This window comes from Rissa tridactyla, chromosome 16, assembly GCF_028500815.1.
Source record: "Rissa tridactyla isolate bRisTri1 chromosome 16, bRisTri1.patW.cur.20221130, whole genome shotgun sequence".
In the NCBI taxonomy this organism is placed as follows: Eukaryota; Metazoa; Chordata; class Aves; order Charadriiformes; family Laridae; genus Rissa; species Rissa tridactyla.
Window position 1 is genome coordinate 8,243,862 of NC_071481.1, and position 22,099 is coordinate 8,265,960.

General features: G+C 49.4%; 1 protein-coding gene across 1 annotated transcript in view; it reads right to left on the reverse strand.

Annotated features, from left to right (window-relative positions):
• The window catches only part of EIF4G3 (eukaryotic translation initiation factor 4 gamma 3), a 112,434-nt gene that overhangs the window by 19,391 nt on the left and 70,944 nt on the right, over positions 1-22,099 (reverse strand). Inside the window, 10 exon segments of the mRNA XM_054222094.1 lie at positions 1,656-1,760; positions 4,032-4,268; positions 4,563-4,709; positions 5,854-6,051; positions 7,039-7,209; positions 11,093-11,203; positions 12,309-12,434; positions 13,605-13,762; positions 16,273-16,522; positions 18,745-18,833. Coding sequence (XP_054078069.1) covers positions 1,656-1,760; positions 4,032-4,268; positions 4,563-4,709; positions 5,854-6,051; positions 7,039-7,209; positions 11,093-11,203; positions 12,309-12,434; positions 13,605-13,762; positions 16,273-16,522; positions 18,745-18,833 — 1,592 coding nt within the window.

Genomic DNA, 22,099 nt, shown 5'->3' on the forward strand with positions numbered 1-22,099 from the left:
ACGTGTTAGAGGGGCTGCTCCCCAGGGGACTGGGGAAGATTTTGTGGTGCTGGGTCACGTTGCGGACACGATTATCCCAGTAGCACAGGGCAAAGCTGTGTACTCTGGTGTACAGACTCTGGGGCAAGTTCTGGTGGAGAACGGAGGCTGCTGTGAAGGCCTGACTTTGCAGAGGCATGACTGAATTCAAGTCGTTTTCACCCCCAGCACCTTGCACATTCCCAGCTCCCCAGACTTTCTAGGTTCAGAAGAAAGAGAAGGACTAGAGGGAGGCTGCTGTCACTCTCTATCCGTTTGTCACTGACGCTGTTCGTTGGGGCCCTTCCTCCAAGCTTGAGGAAAAAAAGGAAACCCTGAAAACAAAGAAGCAAGAAGTGACTGCGTCTTATCTGGAGATGGTGCTTTGCCACTCCAGGGATCGTGATGGCTGAGACAGGAATCCTGCAGAGAGAGGTGGAGCTGTCACTCCATAAAACACTTCCACCGCTTGATGTGTCTATTCAACCATACACTGCACAGATCCACTTAGCCCCAGAAGAACCAGACTGTCTCTTCATCTCGCTACAACCTCATTACAGCTTTCGGGGTAATGTCTTTGTGCACCCTGCAGTCACAACGGCGACTTCAGCCTCCACAAAACCCCAAACCAGCTTCAAAACAGCTATTTGAGGTATGAGTAAAAGCCGCTCAGGACTTCGGTCAAGCGCTGTCTCAAGACCAGCACTGCTAAAGCCACGCTTTACCACCGACCTGGGTGAAATTACAGGTGTTTGGGAAGGTTTGTGCAAGCTGCAGTCACACCTTTAACCACGCGGTGTAGAGACACCCTTCACTGTACCAGACCCCAGGTCTAACGACGTGGCTGTGTCCAAAACCACTGCTTGATTACAACACGGGCAGGTCCCTGCCTGCACTGTCTGCGCATCGGTCTACGCCAGGTTATCTCCTACCTGTCGTTTTTGGAGCTTAGTGTGGACCCACCATCGTCACATTCCGATTGATCCCAGACTCCATTTGCTTTTCTCTGCGCAATACGGCCAGTAAACAACTGGCAGATGCCTGGTTGTGCTACCAGTGCAGGCTAATACAGGACCATCTTTCGATGAAATCCATACTGCCATGAAAAGGAGCCCTCACAGGTTTTACAGCCACGCTAACCGGTTCCCCTCACTTGTTGGGTACCCCAGCTTCGGTCTCATCAGCACAGTTAGTGCTGGCAGGAAACAGTTACACCCAGAGCACATGGAAACACAGAGAGCAAAGCAGTGCGACTGACACAGAGAAGCGCAGGGGATGCTGCGGGGGAAAACCACCCAAAACCTCTCCCGTGAAAAGATCTCAGGCGCGTCTGCGGCCATGTGCCATGGGGCTGGACCAGCATCACCAGAAGCTGGTGCAGGGATGTGCCTAACGTCAAGCACAACCAAAAAACACCCGGCACCAGCAGTTCGCCTGTCTACCAACCTTGGCCTTCGTTAAGGAAAAAGAGAGAGATTTCTTACCTTTAAACAGCCAGACTTTTGGGATAAGGGGCACAGACCTCGCCCTAAACATCCCACTACTGCTGTAAATACTGCAAAACCCTGCTCTCGCGTGAGGGCTCTTCCAGCGACATGAAAGGGAACATACTCTTACTTACTTCAGGTGGTACCTACCAGCCTTAGGTCTATTACATCCTGAAGCATGAACCGAATCCTTGACGATGTTTTCCTCTCTTTCACAATCTTCTCCATCTGATTAAAATACTGGTCCATACGAGGCTACACAAGAGAAATACCATCAGTGTATTTTGGAAGAAAATGAAAATACTCCCTCGGGTGGGGAGTCAGTGGGGGCTGCGCTACAGCGTTTTTGGGCCAGAAATGCATCTGGGGCCCCAGAGCTGCTCTCTGGAGAAGCGAGTGCTGGGTCTCGTACGCTCCCCCAGGTTGGATTTGAGCGTGCGCGGCGCGGGATGCGCAGGAAACGAGGCACAAGTCGGCGGGCACCCCCTTCGCTTAGCACGCAATTTCTCTGCATTTTTTATTACTCAGATAATCCACCCTCTACACGTACATAACAAACTTGCCATCCACTAACGAAAACCTCAATGTGTTTTTTTTTCATGCTACAGCTAAGCTGATCTAAAGGGGTGTCCTGCCCTACCTCTGAGCCCCTCCTTTTCATATCAGCGTGTGTGCTATGGATGCTCACCTCAGCCCGAGGAAAAACTGGCTCAGGAAGCTAAAAGGGCACAAAATTAACCCTGCAAACGTCGTTTCGATGCTTTACCTCCCTGAATTGTCTCAGCCGGGGTCAGGCAAGAGCAGCGGGGGCAGAAGCGCTGCTTCCCTCAGCAAGAAGCTGTTTAACGGGCTTAGCTGGAGTATGAAATCCCACAAGCTCCTTTTCAGCCAAGCAGCTGTGATGTGAGGGAACCCAAATCAGTTTGCAGTAAGACATGAAATAGTATCATTAGAGAAGCCTCCTTTAGTCTAAATTTGACTCGCCATGTTCTAAGAAGCCTCCCCCTCCCCCCAAAAAGGGGGCTCTGGCTGTTTTAAACAAAAAGTTTCAGGGCGGCTTTATAAAATGTTTCCCACTCCCTTCACTAAAAACTAGTTAAACCCTTAAACAAACAAGAAAACCCTATTAAAATTTGGTCGTGGCCTTGCCTTGGAAAGTTTGAGCTCTGAGAGCAAATGTTTCCAAAGTTAGGAATGACGGGGAAAATATTTGAAGTGGACCGTGTCCAGAAGCTTTAATTATAACTATCACTAACACTTCAGCTTCAATAAAAACGCATAATAAAACGTCTACCCCATTAATAGAGAATAAATAAAAGGATTCTCGCTCAATCTTGATAGAAATAACAAATCACGAAGACACGGAGAGGACACGGGCAGCTTTTCACAAGGGGTAACACGACACGTGCTGCGTGCACGCTCCGCGCCGCACAGTGCCGCCGCTCGAGGTCGCAGAACCGGCCAGTGCCACCAAACCGTTGGCTTTTACAGTGTTTCCATGCTAATAAAAACCGAACCAGCATCCAGGACCCATCCAGCATGACCTCAGCTACTCCTTACAAGTCAGACCCTGTTTTCTTCCCAAAGCACGTGGAGAAATTTAATCCCTGCTTCTGGCACTTTCAAACCTGCATCAATAACGCACACGTTGCCGCGTTAACAGCGCAGGGTATTTAGCCTGGGGGATTAGTGGTAAATGCGGCTGTTTTGGTCAATGCTCCACAAAACAGTTTGGAAAATTGTTTCCCCGTAAGGATCGGGACTGATCTGCTGTGATCCCCGCAATCCAGCGGACTGTGAGGGAACTCCCTGCCCCGAGCAGCTGAAAACAATTAGCTCGGTTTGTTTCCAGAGCTGAGTCCGACTGATTTCTGGCAAAACCCTCGAATGCTTTTTCATCCCAAGCCTGGCTTTGGCGAAGGAGAAGCGGATTGTTTGTGCCAAGAGGAGCTCATTGAGTGCGTAACGCTCCGTGCTACGTATAGATTCGTTGGAAAATCGGGAGGAGGACGCCGGAGCGCTGCAGTTGCAGAACAGCTGCTTCATTCCAGCATAGCTGGGGATGATGATGACACAAAATAAATACATCCACCGAAGGTCAGGTGGGGCTTTAGGCCAGTTAACGAGGCTTTTTTTTTTTAGATTTAAATACTTTTGGTGTTAGATTTCGTAGCTAATACAAACCCTCAATGATAAAGAAATAACTCTTTACAAACTACAGACAAGAAGTAAATTCTATTTGGAAAAAGAAACCCATAGGATACGTTGAGCGTTTTTAGCGTGTTAGCTTGGATGGAATATTTGGAAACAAGTAGCGACTGGAGACACCCTTGAAAGTGATACAGAATCTATTAGAGAAGGGAGCGGGGACAGGTTGTGATGAAACGTCCATGGAAGAGCGGATGACTTCCTCATGCTGAAGAGAAGTTCCTGAAGAAAAAATAAATCCTCAAACGAAAACACCCCACACCCAGTTTTCCCTCCCTGCCGCTGAAGCCTCATCTCCCTCTCCCGCTCCTGCCCTACCTTTGCTTTCTCAAAGTCCAGGTCCTTGCCAATGGTAGTTAGCAGGCGGCAAAGGCACTCGAGGGACTCCTCATCGTGGTTTTTCAGCAGCTTTACCACGCAGTCATGCATGATAGCCTCCGTCAGCATTTTCAGTTTAAAAAGCTCGCCAATGAATTTTATATTCCCGATGGATCTCCGTCGGGCTTTGTCCTTGGCCTCTTCCAGCTCGTCATGGAGCCGCGTCTTCTCCTCTGGCTGCAAAACAAAAACAGCTCTAAAAAACACATGTTCACAGAGCACAGAACTCTTCAAAGGAGCCAGTTTTACATTTACAGTTGCTGTTCTCCCTGTTTACTCTTTTTCTCCTAAAAACCTAAAAGGAGGCTGGTATAAATTTGCTAATCAAGGCAGATATTTTTTATTATACTCAGACACAGTGACGGAATGAAACTCTGAACTCCGAAATGCCCCCCAAATCGACCGCCATCTTCAAAAGAGATCATTTTCAGAGGGAGCGCTGAGAATTTATGGGGAAAAAATACCACTTACAGTGGTAGCAGCTTCAAGTTCTTTCTGCTTCTTTTCAAAGACGTCGTCGTCAGCCTTGTCCTTTTCAAATTCCTTCTGGCAGCGATTTAACAGCAACTTGCGGAAATTTACTGTGCTCCCAGGTTTGTCTGCCATGGGCACTTTCAGCTGCAGGAGAAGGAAGAAAAACATCAGCAGAAATACGGCTAAACTCTACATACGAGCGAGGTTTCCTATAAGCCATCCATTACATTTTATTATGCACTTCATATTCAGCGGCGCAGGTTTGCAGGATTATGACGGTTAAACATCACGTCATGATTTCCAGCGGAGTTTTACATTTCATATGTAAAGTCGCACTCAGAACTTGGCTGACACCACCTCCGCCCAGAGACAGATTACATTTCCATTCACGGGATCCTTTAAAAAGACACACCGCTTAAAAACGCTCCTGTTCTGTGCTGAAGACTCTGGAGCCGTGCTCCTTCGCTGCATGTGCTGGGAGGGCTGGAGCCCCTCTGCTGTGGGGACAGGCTGAGAGAGCTGGGGGGGTTCAGCCTGGAGAAGAGAAGGCTCCGGAGAGACCTTGGAGCCCCTTCCAGTCCCTAAAGGGACTCCAGGAAAGCTGGGGAGGGACTCTGGATCAGGGAGCGGAGCCATGGGATGAGGGGGAATGGTTTTACGCTGAAAGAGGAGAGATTTAGATGAGATATGTGGAAGAAATTCTTTGCTGTGAGGGTGGTGAGCCCCTGGCCCAGGTTGCCCAGAGAAGCTGTGGCTGCCCCATCCCTGGAGGGGTTCAAGGCCAGGTTGGATGGGGCTTGGAGCAACCTGGGCTGGTGGGAGGTGTCCCTGCCCAGGGCAGGGGGTGGCACTGGGTGGGCTTTAAGGTCCCTTCCAACCCGAACCATTCTGTGATTCTACATCATGAAGGATCGGGGGGAGAAGGGGGTTAATTTGTCTCGAATTCGCCATCTGAAAACTAGCTGTCCCAAGCTTGGCTCAGCACCGTGGGCTCTCCTTTGAAACGAGAGAGAGAAACGGGACTTTCCCAACGTGACTCATTGCATCGTGTGACCAGGCAGAGCGAAGTGCTCAGTGTCCTCAACTCCAAACACCGCATCACTCCAAGCACGGACCTCTGCCCACAGGCACGGCCAACGAATGTAGAAGAAATCCATCACGTGAGTTATTTTTATTAACATTCAGAAACTAACGTTTAACTCTGCTCTGGCCAATCAGTTGATGGGGATAATGTGCAGAACACTGACTCGTGCAGAGGAATTTCCCCTTTGACTTTGGCGGCTCTTACCGTCACAAGACATCTGCACATGTTGGCATACGCCACCGAGAAGCTCGGTTCATCGATAGCCTTCTCGAAGACCAGGTCGATGACTCCTTTCAGCCTCTCTTCTGTATCTACCGTCAGGTCTGTCACTTGCTTCATGAGCTGATTGAACATCTGGGGCGTCAGCTTGTTCAAGATGCTTCGTACCTTGCGGAACAGCTCCTAAAGGACAGGAAAACTTAAAGTTTAAGCACAAATTGAACAGGCGGCTTTCCGGAACGTGCTTAAAGGTGAACGGAGAAGATGTCCTAGAGAACTTCTAGGAAGCGGGGTTACACACAGACAGACGTTTGTGCGCAGTCCAGCTCCAGCTCTAACTCAGCATCCGGCTACCGAGGAGCAAGGCTGCAGGACAGGATTTTTGGAAATGCCCAAGTGCTTTTTTTCAAGCGTGACAGAGGCACAAAGCCCTGGCTGTCACCCAGCTGAAATATTCTTCTGGACATCCCTTTAGCCATGAGATATAAATTAATAGGGAGTGGCCGCCTTCTCCCTCAACTAGAGGTAATCAACTTCTCCTATATTTACTTTAAGGCACTTTTTTTTTTTCCCCTAGCCAGAATGATAATGAGGTCGACAACACCGCTGTCAGCCCCAAGAACAGAATTCCAGTGTCCGTCAAGACCATCCCAACTTATCCAACAAATTATAAGTTTGACGACCAGGCAAATACCTCCGCCCAGAGCGGCTGCCCCACGGAGGAGAAAGACACAGAGAAAGTTTCAGAGACGGCGCTGTTGGGCTGGGCAGGACAAACCGACAGAGGGACCTCAGTCTTGCTGAGGTTCAGGGCAGAAACGTAGTCTAAAAGGGGATGAAAAGGAAGTTCTGTGCTGAACGTTTGAGGTTGTTTGCTTTAGAATGGAGACAGAAATATTCTAGTAAAAAAGCAACAGAAAAACAATGCTGGCAGAGAGGTAGTAGGTTGTCTGGTGTTCCCTATTTAGGCTCGCTTAATATGCAGGATTGCCGTTTAAACTCCGGGTCAAGAATAAACACATGAAAAAAAATAATCAAGGCAGGGGAAAGCTGTGATTCAAACTGGAATTCATTGCCCTTTTTTACTGTCTTACGCAACAGCAAAGGCAAACTACCGTCCCTCTTCTGTTACAGACGGCTGTACTCAGAAGAGCTTCCTAATGCTCTCACCTGGGTTTTGACATTTTCCGGGTCCTCCGTTTGGTTTTCTCTCTTCAGGCTCGGCTTCCAGGCGTTCTCTGCCTTCTTCAGGTGGACGTCCTCCTTCACACACACAGTGATGATCTTCCTGGGCTCTCTCCTCTGGCCTGGCTGAGATCTCCTCGGTCCAACATTCAACAACTAGGACAAAAACATTCCTTGTTATATCCCCTTTTCAACTCGCATCTCCATAAAACACTCCAGGGCGCGCGCCAACACCCGCTGATGGCAACGCCGACCGTCAACAACTCCTCCTAGGGCTTTGGGGCCTCCCTCCGACCCAGCGCAGCGGGCCGGGCTGGCCAGAGGGAACACAAAGACACCAAATGTGTTTCTCTCGGGCAGCTTCTCCCGAAACAGCTATGGGATGACCACTGCCTACAGGCATCGGCGACGCTCCGGACACTGCTTAAGTGCTGCAGAACTGACGCCGACTGGCCGAAACGGCCTCTTGAAAGCCAGAAGAGCGTAACAGACACCCATAGCAAAGGCGTATTTAAGGATTAAATCGGTCCTTACAGGTGTATTTCAAACGTGCCATCCCAAGCAATTAGATAATGATAAATTAGCAGCTCTGCCAAAAATATTAAGTTTTGCTGGAGACTGCTTCAAACAGAGCCAGTTTGAGACAGGGATTATATAAAACACAGTGAATGGAGCATCAGTCCTGCTCCTGCACTGCAGAAATACCGATCCTAGCAGATGTGGGTCAAACTCTTTGTAGCCTCACAGAAGAAAAGGGAAACACGGTACTTTGCCTGAAACAGCATCAAGCGCTTCTCTGCAACCCTGGATAACATCTTCCATGTCAAATCAGGTACGAAAACTGCCGAAACGGGGGAGTTTTTCATCAGTTGTACAAGTGATGGGGCACAAGATACCCCCAAACTCCCTCTTCACCATCTGGGAGCTTCCGATTAAGGACTAAAGGTATCAAACGCTGTTGGCAGGTTATCCTTCCCCTGCGCCCTTTCATATTTATGAACTCATTTATTAGAAAAGTCCAACCTCAATGTAAAAATTAGCGCCGCAACAAAACTCCATTATCAAACCACCATTACTTTCCGCAGAAGTAATTAATCTCTTCAGCGGGCAGTAGGCAGCCTCCACATGAAAGATGGGCCATTTAAAACATTTCTTTGGTCAACAAAGGGATCAACGAGCATCGGAGGCAAAACCATCTCAGTTATTCAAACAGCTGCACTGAATGCAGGAGCAGAGGCTCTTAGTTGGTGCCTCTTATGTCACAGATCAGCCCCAAACCCATTTTTGCATGATTTTTAAAAAAACAACCCTTCTTAAAGGCAGGAGCTTGTGTCTGTGATTTGAACCGCTTGGCTTTGACGATGTGAATGTGTGCCGCCGATGGAAGCAAACGGCCATAATCACCGCCACTGCTGGAGTTCTCGTTTGGGCTTCGCCATGTGATAACAGCAACAGAACGAGATGTCGTCAGAAGACAACGACCTCGGATAAGAAGTTGTCAAAAGACCATGACCTCATGCCGTGACACGCTTCGTACGCCGAGGTGATGCATGGAAGAGGGCGACGCGGTGCAGCGTGTTAGTGTGCTGCCCGCCGCCTCTGAAGCCCTCCGGTCAGATCCCCCCCGGCACGCACAGAAATAACCCAGCAGATCCTTCAAACCCTTTTGGGTGCAAGCTGTTAATTGTGATATAACCGCGCGAGTCGATCGCTCCCGAGAAATCAACGGTGGAATGAGGCAGCAAGAAGGGGGAGCCGTCACGATGTTTTTGTGTGTTAGGCACCTTCCTAAAACAGTTGTCAGTCCCCCCCGACGACTCCTCTCCGCTCCCACCCAGACCCTTGACCGACACCAGTATGGCACAGCAAAGCCTTGCTTCGCAGCCCTGTGTTGAGCCATCACCTCTTGTTTTTAAGCAATTTCACACAATTTTGCTGCCCAGGTTCTAACCACTCTGCAAACGTATGGCCACACAAAGAAGAAACTTCCCTCCAGCTGCAAAACCAGACAAAAACGCAACAGAAAACTGACCGGTTTCAGCCACGCGCCCTAGACCTCGCCCACGGAGAGCTTGGTAACCAGAGCCAGACTGGCAGCGTGCCCTGAAAATCAAAGCGTTTGGGCTCATTTTCCCCCAGGAACACGGGCAAAGCCGACGAGAGGTGACCCGCGGCCGCCCCGTCTCTCTTGCGCGGAGGCGGCTCTGCTCTGAAGGACCTTCCAACCGCGGCCAGGCTGTAACGCGTGAGCAGAGAGCCGGGGCCACGGCGCTTCCTCGGGGACGGGTCCACCCGCAGCCGAAGCGTCGGCTGCCAGAGCAAACGCACCTTCCCCTTGCAGAACTGACGGAGGCAGGGAGCGCTCTCGCATCTCCCGAATATCAGCATGTTACGTGTCACAGCTTCCTCGAGCCTGGCTGCCTTCGAGACCGGACAGTTGATTGAATTAATAGAACAAAGACTTTCTTTAAGATTGTATTTTTAAAATATCTGCGAATAAACTTGGTTCCAACTGTTTGATTAGGCTTTAAAAGCAGTGGACGGAAGCCTCCTTTGAAGATGTAATAAAATAATATACGGGTCAAACTTATAACAGAAAAAAAAATGTGGGTTTTTTTCGTTTCAAATTTACAAGGCAGCAAGTTAAAGAGGTGCCTGAGCTCATGCCCGGCCTCCTTTTTGTAACCCAGTCCACATAAATAATAATGGTTCTGTAGCGCCTGCGATTACAGCGCTACAGCTTGCACTGAAATAATATTTTCCACCGAAGGCACGGAGAAGTGCTTACCAGATGTTACTACATTAACCTGAATTACCTGTCTTCCAGATGAAGAGAGGGGAAAAAGGAAAGTGGAAAGAAAGAGGGACAAGCCTCCTGCGGAGGAGCCAAAACCTCCCAGCAGCAGCACAGCACGCCCTGGTGCTCTCCCGCACAGCCCGCTTCTGCTCTTGGGACACAAGCCATGGTAATGTTTTAAAAAACACCCAAGACATTAAAGAACTGCTTCTCCCTCTACGGCAGGCTCCAAACGCAGAAGGCGAAAAATGGAGCTTAGGCACCAGGAACGACGCTGCACAAGAATCGGGGCGACTCGCGTTTCCGTCACCTCTCCGGAAGGATAAAAGCAGACGCGTCCCGCCTCGGTGTGCGGGGACGGACCCGTCCCTCTCCAACCCTACTTCTCTGTGTTCGCATCTCATTACCCGCCGCGCTCATCTAACTTCTCATCTACGTCAAGAAGCATTTATTAGCTGCGTTGCGTTCCTGTGTAATTACACCCCTTGTCTCGTCTGATGTGACATTTGTTAGTTCTGAAAACAGTCATACAACACGTTTAAGCGAAAAGAAGGAAATAAAGACAAAAGCCAAGGAAGCAAAACAAAAGATTCTCAACGTGCCGAAAGCTTGTTAGCGCTGAGCTGCTCGGCATTATTTGGAGGGCGAGGAAGAGGCAGTGGGGTTTAATGGTTTATGGGCATGGCCTGTGCAGAGGTGGAATGACCGAGTGGACAGGCAGCGTACACGCAGGTTTTTGCCATGCTTTACGAGAAGACAACGTCTGATTTTGCTCGGGGCTGAAAACCCTCTCGTCCTATAACCGCCGCCGTCGCAGGCCAGCAGGGCTTGTTAAAGAACGTTCCCTTCCAACCCTCCTCGAGGAAAACGCAAAGAAAAGGCTCTACTCTGGAGAGGCGCAAATGTAAGATGTATGTTATGTGCTGAATGCTCCAAATGAACGGGGTAAGCGGGACTTACCTTTTCTCCCCCTTTCCACAGGTCTGCAAAGTGCAGACCCCTCGCGGATCCCGCTCAGGCCAACGTCCCAGCATGCCCTCAGCTGGTGATGTCCCACCCACCACTGAAGACTGCCTAGAGGGGTACAATGCAAGTCTTGTTTCGTTTTTTTTTTAAACACTGTTGCACCTTTTTGTAAAGTTTTCTGCCAGTCGTTCTTTATCAACAGTGGGCGTTAGGGAAAAAGACAACTCTACAAAAAGGTGCAAAGATCTGGGGGGGAGAGGGGGGGATTTGGCTTACCCCTATCGGCAGGTTCCTCAATGGTGGGTGAGGCGAGACCAAGAGAGGGCATGCTGGGGAACCGCACCGAGCCAGGGAAGGCAATCCAGGGTTGCTCTGCACTTTGCAGGCCTGCGGAAAGAGAAAGAGCGACAGGGACGTTACCGAGACGCCGAGAGGCTCGGGACGTTCGGCGCACGAAAGGAGAGAAGGCGCCGGAGTACGACCTGCAAGTCCTAAATATAGGAAGCGACGTCGACCTCAAACAGCATCGAGGTTTCAGGACCGGGCGGTGCTTCGAGAGAAACCGCGACACTGAAGCTACTCCAAGACACGGACGCTGTGCCCCGGAACCGCGGCACCGGCCACGAGGCTGCTCGCAAACCAGAAACATCACATCAACTCAAAATGGCCACGTTTGACTCCGAGCCTCCTGGACATCCGCACGCTTGGAAGTTAAGGTTATTCAGTGAACTTTTCTGAAACCAGCGGTTTTGAAAGATAAATGATGGCTATGGATGGATACACTGGACGTATCCCAACAGATAAGACGAAAAATCAATGATTGCACCTAGTGGAGGCAGCCTCCATCCCCCGCTGCGGCTGACTGGGGGGGACCTGCACCCCGAGAAAAAGCGACGGCAAAGGCAAGAAGGAAGAATTCAGAGAGGGATTTCAGAGTTTGGGCAAAGCCAGACCCAGGGAAAAGAAGAGAAAGTGAAAGAAAAGCAGAGGAAAAGGCAGGAAAACAAGGAATGAAGTGACCAAAGCAAAGCAACGTGTAGAAGCATAGAGAAAGCAAGAACATACACAGGCGCTGTGTATATTCTTTTATTTTTTGGTTAGTAAAATCTATTTGCTTTTTGCTTTATAAAATCGGCACATTTTATAAACTAGGCTCCTATGATGACGCACCAACGCCAGGTGGTCGTACGAGAAATGTGCGCTTGCGCACGTGTGACCACCAGGTCCTCCCCGTGGAAACACGTTTCCACACCTCTCGCGCGGGAAGTGGGGAAGGAGATCAAACCCATTTCAGACCAATACGTACCAGTTAAAAACATCCGCAACGTTTTTCTAATTTGCCTACATTTTCACAGCCAAGAAAAACATCACCCTTGCATTCATCCTGACAAAACCAGAACCACCGGAGCATCGGAAGAGACCCAAAAGCGTGAGGACGGACTTCATCGGTGTTAAGGCCAGTTTTTAAATTAGCAAGTTGGGGTAAACTCACACTTCCAGCTACGTTTCTTCCACCAGAGGTTTGCCTCCCAAAATCAGCAAAGGCTGGCGTGAAGTCTGGTCCTCGAGGCAGTATCCGAGGGTCCAGAGTTCTCAGTGGCAATTTCGGCTGGTTGACCTGCGTCGTGGAGCAGAACAAACAAACCGGATCTGTTCAGCGGCTGCTGCGGCTACCGAGGTTCACGCAAGTCTACAGACAATCTCTGCTAAAGCATAATATTCATATTTAATATACAAATGAACACTTTTAAGAAGCTATGCAAGCTTTATGTAGCCACACTTACACCAAAAATACACGTTTAATTTAAAATACTCCTTCCGCAGGTGACTACTGAGGAAATAGGTGGAGTTCAGAAACATTTCAAGGCTGGGCATGACTTATGGGGGCTAAAATTACGGCAACACGGGCCTGTCTTCTGCAAGATGAATGTGATAGTCTTGGTTCAGGATCGCAAAACTGCCACCTTCCCTCAAACAAATGTCTTTTGTGGTAACGAGACAGATGGCTGACCGAGCCAAGGACGCTCAAAAGCAGACAGAGCAGCGAGAAGCTACCATGGAAAACCAGGAGGCGGACGAAATCGTTTTGGGAACAAAACTGCGTTTTACAATTTGTCTGGGTATGAAATTCAGAGTGGAAATGTTTCTGCACGTGAGAATCCCCCGTATCCTGATCTGGGCTTGAATCTGAAGAGCCTGTAGCGGTCACATCAAAATCAATGAACTACGTAGTTCTAACGGAGACGGAGAATAAAGGTCTTGGTGTCAGCGCTTCAGAAATAACAAGTATTTCAATAAGCGCAGACATCCAGCAGAGAAAATCACAGCTGTAACGAGGCTGGATAGAAACCACAAAACTTTCTGAGAGTCGAGGGTTTAAAGATCTTTTATCAGATCAGCTCATAAACACTGACACAACGGCTTCACACCAAAAAAAAGAGTTTGCCCAAGAGCACGCCTACGCTTTCTAACCGTAGAATTGGTCTAATAAGAGACACCGCCCCCCTGCTCAGTCTTGCTTTGCTTCTATCCCTGGGCCTTCGTGGCTACAGCGCTTCCAATTTTAATAGCAACAATGACTCAATCCAGACAGAGACCACTAAAAATGCTTCAGTTTTTTAAATCTTCTGTGCACGCTCATCAGGCGCCAACGCCTCCCTTTGAAGAATTTAGCGATGTGCCATCGGCCAAACGCTTCCCCTTCCCAACAAAAGCCTGCGTTGGAACGGGCAGGGAATAAAGCCCGCTTTAGGGATCTTTATTTATATTTAAAAAAACCTGCACGCACCTGTTTTATCGGCTCTCCTCTCACCTTGTCGAGAACCACATCGCTTATGGGAGGCAGCCCCTCCGGCTTCTGGATACAGGCAGGCATGAACTGGAAATCCAGTAAGAATTCCCGGTCGTACTGCTTCTTCCCCTCCGGGTCCAGGGGCTTCCACTGCTCTATAAGGAGAGAAGGTGCCTGAGATCCATAGGTAACAAAAACCTCCGCCCTCCGAGACCCGTCTCCGGTACATCCAAAGGGATGAGATTGTTACAGCTGCTTGCGAAATTTAAATTCAACTTTATTTCAATTTTGAAGGCAGCAAGGACAGGAATACACATCGCATTAAAGGAAGGTAAACGCTGGGGAGCATACAGCCACCTCCAGCAGCAGCCACGCTCCAACTCGTCACCGACTGCAGTTTTAACCCACGCCATCTCGTTTTAACTCTGACTCCCGCTCTCTCGCGCAGCAGGATGAAATGGGGGCGATTCCCAGCTTCTAGGTGAAAACGCAGAAGTTAAAGCAGCTGTTTTTTTGTGTAAGAGGCAGCGATAATTGCAGAGCCGAGGAGCGCACGGCGCGGAACAAAGATATCCTTGGAAAACGTGAAAACAGCGAGTCTTTACCAACCCGTGCTGCAGATAAAGGTGCGAAGCAAGAGAAAACACACAACCACAAGCCACGCTCTAAGAATTACAACTTTTCGCCCATTTTTTTTTCAGAGGGCTTTCTGGGCAGGAGAACTGCGGTGCAGAGGACCTTGCCCGACGCAAATCAAAATAGAAACCTACAGCCGCTTCAGCCCAAGGAGAATCAGCACCTGGTAGCCTAGAGACCGGCTTTTCTTTGCTGGCTGCCCTTTGCTTGAAGTTCGGAAAGAAAAAAAGAGTGGCTCGGGGCGACCGGTCAGGCCCCAAAGCGGGCGGAATGTTTTTATCTGAAGGAGAACATCCGTACGAGACGCTGCCTCCGGATTTCACTGATGCCAAACGGCGCCGCTTTGCGTTCACCCGGACGTTCAGGTTCGCTGTTAAAGGTTTTACTGTTATTTCTTTATTTCAGTCCCTGATCAGCGGCTTTAGGTCTCTGGGTTCTCACCCCTCCCATCCCTGTCGAGGCCCCAAACACAACTCAGTTCAAGCGATGGCTTTGAATAACTGGGAAGGAAAATACACAAAAGTAATTACAATTTTCAGCTCTTTGGGCAGTTTTATTTCTACAGAGCTTCGGGATAAAAGGGTGCAGAAAATGGGTTTGCCTGGCTTGTTGTGTCCCAGCCAGAATTCCCGGCCAGCTGCCTGTCCCTGTGCCACACCACCCTCCATTCATCACGGAAAAGTCCCGACAGCAGCAAGAAACGGTTTGTATGTACAGTTTCCTTCTCCTGGAAAGGTCTTAACAAGCTGCTTTAACGGGAAAAGCAGCTGGGCAGCGTCACAGGCAGGCTGAGAGATGGGATATAACACACAATTCTTCCTACGGTCGACCAAAAGGGCAAAAATCCCCCATTTTAAAAAAGAGCAGAGCTGAAATCAAGGATTACTGCGAAAGGACATCCAGCCCCGACCGGGATCCTTCCGACTGCATCGAGTCTTTGGGAGAGACGGCTGATGAATTATGGATTAACGTCAAGATGTGCTGAACTAACGAACTGGTGGAGCGATCATAAACGTGCCGTAAACTATCAAGAGGCCTCTACGTTTTCTCCTAACGATACGATGCTACCAAATTAACAGAAGAAAAGCAACTTGGGTCTTTGTCAGAACAAAGCGGCGCTGAAATAACAACCGCAGTGCAATCGCTAAACGGTGGTGCTCCTTCCCGATACCTTGTCCAGACTCTCAAGGTCCTTCCTTGTTTTCTTTTATACTCTTTAATGTCTGGGCTCCTAAGAAAATGACTAATTAATTTGGACGGAGCTTCACCTGAATAAGAAATGGCTTAAAAATTGATAGCAACTGAGAAGCCAGTCTCAAGGTCTCTCTTAACGAGATGAATTAATAGCGGTTCAGGTCTACAAATTAAATATCTGAATAAATAACAAAAAAAACCCCCTTAGGTAGACTATATCCAGAGCTAAATAGCACCGAAAGGACCGTATCCTGGGAGCCCGCGCTCCAACTGGTTTGTCAGAAGAACTGCACGGTGGCAGTTCAATTGCAGGGCCTGGACTGGAAACCACAAACTCTGTCTTTCTTTTCCTTTCTCTTCTAGAAACCTGAAGATCTACCCCACCGCTTCGCCAGGACATCACATTTATCTAAACACACACACTCCTACTTAGGACCCACTCAGAACTTTCAAATCTCTTATTTAAGAATAAGAGATTTAAGGCTTCTCTTATTTAAGAATTCCGCTTACATGGAATTTCTTGTATGGTTCTCAGCCGTCGATCACGGGGGAACCGATTCACCACCATTCCCACCGTGCTGCAGCCAACATCCACACGGGCACTAAATTCAAGGAATTGGGGATTTTCTCTTTCTCCTCTTTACCACCAGCAAAAGAAAAAAGCAATTTTCCTTTTGTGCTCCCCCAGAAGGGGTCTCTGAGCGGATCCGTTAGCGGATCACGGTGGATCCGGACACGGTGAAATGCTGCAGCCCCTTCCGGCCCCACTGGGAACGGGGAGGATGGACGGAGGAGGGAGGCAGAAAACCAAGCAAGAGTCTGAAACAGGATTTACCTGGTTTATACTGGTACGCCGGCCCTTCGCTGGAGCTCTCTGTGAAGCCAGAGTTTGCATCGGTTCCTTCTCCCTCAGAAACGCTCTCGGCACCGTTCCGGACAGGTTCTGCTTCCTGCTCTCCGTTTTCTTCCACAGGTTTCGCTTTTTTAAGCTCAGAGGGGTCTCTCTCCAGTTGAAACCCATGGCTCATTTTCTCCTGGTCAGATTCAAGTACTTTGTCACCTGAAAGTTCCTCTTCTACTTTAGGCTGAAGCACAGATGGAAACACAGAGGTTACGTTAAAAACACCCTGCCAAAATTCAAAGCACGCGAAACGGCTCGTCATTTACTCGCACGGCATTTTTGCGCCTAACGGGAACACGTATGCGTCTTAAACAGAGATACGGAGATCTGGAGCGACACAGGGAACAACCAGGTGACGCAGAGGTTCATCCCCGGAGATAACCCGCCGATGAGTAAGAGTGTAACTGGAAAGACTTGGCGTTGCCCGTGAAATCCCCAGGAGCTGTTGGGATCGGACGGCAGGAACTGCTGGACCCTACGGCGCGAGAGCCATGAGCAATCCCAGCCCAGAAGGACCAGCCTCGCTCCTCCCCTCTCCCCGGCACTTTAAAGGACACCCCACGTCATTTTGGGGGGATCCTTCCTTTAAACGTACGCTGCTAATTGGAGCAGATCCTGATAAAGCAGGTAATATGACACACAGCCACAACTTCAGCATCTCTGTTTCAGGAAAACACTTTTATTAGTATCCCTGGCTGCTCCTTTTAGAGTTCTCCGAGGACACAGCCTTATTCCGCAGTCGGAGACGGCGAAAAGCATTAAACAAAGGAAAGGCTTCACTGAGGATGCTCCGGAAGAGCCTCTCGATCCTTCCGCCTCCCAACCCAATGGCGCTACATCCTAAAACGCTTTTTGCAGGTTTTTCAAGGAATACTCTGAAAAAATGAGCCTTGGTGAAAATGCCACGTGGGCCAGGAGACACGACTCCTCCAATAACCGACGCAGAGAGCGTACGGAGAGCATAAACTTGCTGGCGCGGCCCCAGCGACACCCTTGGCTCTCTGGCTCGGGAAGGAGCACGGGGGATGCTTTTCATTTCCGTGGATTACCCCAGCATCGGCTTTTCCCGTTGCGCGCAGCCCAGCCGTCGCAGCGTGGTGCCCTGCCCGTCACCATCTGAAGCACCCTTTCCCCCGGGAACGGAGGGGAAAACACCCCCGTACCATTCCCAACGCCCACACGAGCCTATCTGCTGCACACCCTGGCTTACACTGAGGGTGAAGTACCGTCCGCCGGGCTCTGGATTTACTCTGCAACAACACGCTCTCAGAGCGGAGAGGTTCGGCGGCGTTTGCGGCAATTACGGGCAAGTTGGGGAGGAAAGAGCAGACGAATAATAACCGAAGAAGAATTTGGAGTGAAGAAGCAACGCTACTCTGCGGTCAGTTTTTATATACGCGCGGGCAGCCTGGGTTTGTGCATTTTTACTCTCTCCCCCGCTCGGAGATCTATTCTAACCCCAGTTTTACCCAGGATATTAAACAAAAGAGGTTCCTCCTGCAATATCCCTACCAGAACGGCAGCAAGGGAGATGTTCATTACTCATCTAATTACAGTCGAGGTGGTTTTGCCTCAAAACTTCCACCTTTTCCTTTCCCAAGCTTCTCCGTCAGGTGGTTATCATGGAAACCAACCTTCGGCCGTGACATCACAATGACATCACCGTGCAGCAGAACCACTCCACCCAACGGGGGCAGCATGAAGGGATCCGAGGGTTGGAGCCCCTCTGCTGCGAGGACAGGCTGAGAGAGCCGGGGGGGTTCAGCCTGGAGAAGAGAAGGCTCCGGGGAGACCTTGGAGCCCCTTCCAGTCCCTAAAGGGGCTCCAGGAAAGCTGGGGAGGGACTCTGGAGCAGGGAGGGGAGCCATGGGACGAGGGGGAAGGGTTTTACACTGAAAGAGGGGAGATTTAGACTAGGCATCAGGAAATTTTTCACTCTGAGGGCGGTGAGCCCCTGGCCCAGGTTGCCCAGAGAAGCTGTGGCTGCCCCATCCCTGGAGGGGTTCAAGGCCAGGTTGGACGGGGCTTGGAGCAACCTGGGCTGGTGGGAGGTGTCCCTGCCCAGGGCAGGGGAATTAGAACTAGATTATCTTTAAGGTCTCTTCTAACCCGAACCATTCTGTGATTCTATGATTTAAACCTGCTTTTATCTCATCCTTCACTGGAGGGACAACAGTGACGTGTTCTTGAATGTGGGGAGTCGTTCAATTAGGCGAGAAGGAAGAAAACTGAAGAGCTTCAACAGGGAACAGAGCAAAAAGCTGGGGAATAATCACAGTCCCCCCCCACATAAGTCTGTGCTGGATCCCTGAGAGATAACTAGGAAGCAACGTGTCTAAAATACAGTTTCAAGAGAGCAACATCATCATTAAGTTTGGATAAAGCAGGACTGTGGGTCCCTCTTACCTCCGTTTCCGCCTCTGTCACCTCCTCAGTGGCTTGGGTCCGGTCTTTTGGTTTCTTCCACGTCTTTGGTGCAGTTACAGCTGTTTGGGCTGCAATGGAAGCGTACACCTATTACAACACTAAATTACACGGGGCGAATTTGGCCGTGGGTGATGCCTTTCCCTCTCGCGCTCAGGTTTTACATACAGGAAAATGAAGCAGCCGCAGCCTCGCGGAGGATTCAGCTTGATACAACCACGTTTTGTTCCAACGCGGTAATAACAAAATCGTTAGCGTGACATTAAAACACGGTCATTGTTTTACAAGTTGCTCATTCAAGGCCGAAACGGTACTTGTGATAGCAAGGAGTTTATGACCAACAGTATAAGGATCGTGCAGGGCGAATGAAAACCTTCAGAAATTCTTTTTTTTTTTTTTGAAAGATCAAGTATTGGCTAGAAGGTTCCTTTCGACATATTTTTCTCAAGGAGTATTACAAGAATTATAATATTAACCATAAACCAGAACCATGAACTGGCCCAAATTTCCAACAGCTCATCCAAAAGGAGAACTCTTCCAATCTTGCAGCGCTACTGGCTCTCCTGAGCTGGATTTATATTTCAATTTAAAAGCAGGTTAACAACTCCACCATTCATTAATTTCCCCGGCCAACTCATTCAAAGAAAACACCATATAATATTTCTAAGATCAGCAGTGATTTACTCTCATCGCTTTTTTCCCCCCTGAAGGGTAAAAGAAACCACACGATATATTAAGAGGAGACCAAACCATTAATCCAATACGCTCGTAATTTGTTCCAAGTGCTACCAGCTTAAATTCCGATACTGAGCACGCATGCGTGTTTAACACAGAGCGTACACAGAATTGATTCCGTGATTGAAGTTTACTGCAAACAGATTTCCAGCTCGAGCCTTTGGTTTCTAGCAGACGCCGTGGAAAAAACGCAGCGTGCACTTATTTTATCCCAATAAAATATAATTCTGAAAGGCTCTTCGACTACGGATAAATGAAAAGAGTGTTAATAATGGCCTACTTTGTTCCTGTGGGCAAAGAGGAAAGTGGATTTGCTGCGTTCCCACTGTCCCAAAAGATACGTACGAGCCCCAGCAGCTCCGTAACGGCGTTTCCCTGTTGGGAGGGCGACTACGGACCTGCAGAAACGCCGGGGGCTGCGGGAATCCCAGCACGGTGCTGATAAAAGATTTTTATCTTTGTGCTAAACACCAAAAAAGCGAAGGTTAATAAAAATTAAGAAAAAAAATAAAATTGTCTAATTCAAATATTCAAACATCATCTGGTCCTTGACGGAACTGATGGTTCATGGAGGCAAAACCCTCCAGGTCTCCCAGGGCTGCGAGTCCCGCACGCCCCGTCCACGGCAGCTGCACGGAGGGATGCTGCGCTCTCAGATCGGGGCAGAGCCTGGCTGGAACCCGGGATTCCTGCGGCAAAAAGGAGAGAAACGGGCCAGCAGCCGCCGATTTCAAAAGGGCTTTGCCTTACGCAACCGGGGTTGAGCTTTTGCTACCGCCAGGAGGTGTCCGCCGTACCCTCGCCGAGTTATTCTCCCTGTCCCGGGGTGAAACCGGGTAAGGACCAGGCGCTAATTTCTGCGCTTTAGCAAAGCGCGGACCTAAGCGAGGCCCCACCACGAAATCTGCTCGAATTTCATGAAAATTTAGCACTTTTCAAAAAACCTGCTGGTTTAAAGGCTGGCCCGTCAAGCCCCACTGCCACGGCACGCCGCCTTCTTGTTTGGTGATGCCACTTCCACACTTGGGGGGGGGATTTCTTCAAGGAGGGGGTCACATCTGCGCAGCAATGACCTAAAGGCTGCCACCGCCAAGAAATGTAATTGATTAACCCCAAAGTTTTTGATTTGACAGAATTTCACTCCGTTTAAGCTCAAACTACGCTATGGAAAACATCTAAAATAATGTTTCGGTTGTAAACGCACAGAAACAAACTCAGGGTCGCGGATTTGGGTTTGGCAAAGGTTTGGGGGGTCTCCTTCCTCGGCTCTCAGGATGTTAACATTAGCGCTTCTCATTAATACATTTTTTCCCCTTTTTTTGGCAAAAGCAAGCTCTCTAAAGGACAGGATTCTGCCAAGGCTCCCGAATGAGTCTTGCAGCTTTTGCCCTGTTTTAATCCCGCAGATCCTTTTCCTGCTTCCCCGCAGGAGGACGCTTGGCCGGACGCTGGCCTCGAATCCCAAGGCACGGCAGCAGCCGTCGCTTCGCCCCGCGGTTCCACAGCTGGAATTCGGTGCCAGCCCCTGGCCGGGTGTCGGAGCGGAGTGGGACACAGCGGCGGGATCTCCGGAGATCTTACGCCATCTTTCCCCTCTTAAAATAGCAGACAGCAGATGTTTTTTTTTTTTTTTTCCTGTTGAGTTCTCATTTCTGCTACAGGAACTGACTCAACAGGAGAATTTATGCTAATGTATGCTGAGAAAATTAAAGCGAGTTTAGGTGCCAACACTCCCAAACCCAAAACCCGACCGGGACAGCGACGCTACCCGAAAATTGAGTTTCAGTAGCGAGACACGACGTGAGCCACAGAGAAACCAAAAGGTAACGTGGCCAGTTTGGCCCTCGGCAAGGGAGGTCTCTGCACGCTTCGGGTCTTTCTCTCAATTTTCTGGTCCTCCCACATTCAGCATTTTTTTCCTGCACGCCAATAATCAAATCTGTTCTCAAATGAAAGTTCATTTTTGCCTGCGTTCACACATTTCCAGAGCTCGTTTCCAGCCCGCTTTGACGCGTCAGGTGGGAGCTCCTTTCTGCTGGAGAAGGGACACCGGCAGAGCCCGCGTGCTCCTGCCTAACCAGCACCGACAGCTCTGCTCGCCGCCGCTTATAAAGATAAGAGAACTAACAGGAGTGAAAATACTGACCTACATCAAAAGCCATATCTCATCTTTACGTCCTTGCTAAGTACTGCCTCCCGCATTACTTCTGCTCTTTTAATTCTTTCTATTTTTAAGATATTCCCCTCTTCTTTTATAATTTGAGTTACAACACACGCACAATTCCATCGCAAAAAAATAACCAAATTAATCCTCTAGCTGCCGTAGGACCGGAAAGAGTAACAAAATCCTCCTTTCCAGACTACCCCGGCCGTCATCACTGGCGATAACGTCACCACCGGGGAAATCTGCTCAGCAGACCCGTTTCTGCAGCTCCATCCCGTTCTCCAGTGGGACATCCTTCGGCAGGAGACACCCAGGCCGGGGATTCCACAACCCAGCAAGCCAGACAGAGACGGCCGTCCCCTCTCTGATGTGGGTGCCAACCGCTAAGCATAAATTAATACCAGCTCTTGTATTTTTATTTTTTTAGCCAATGTGCCA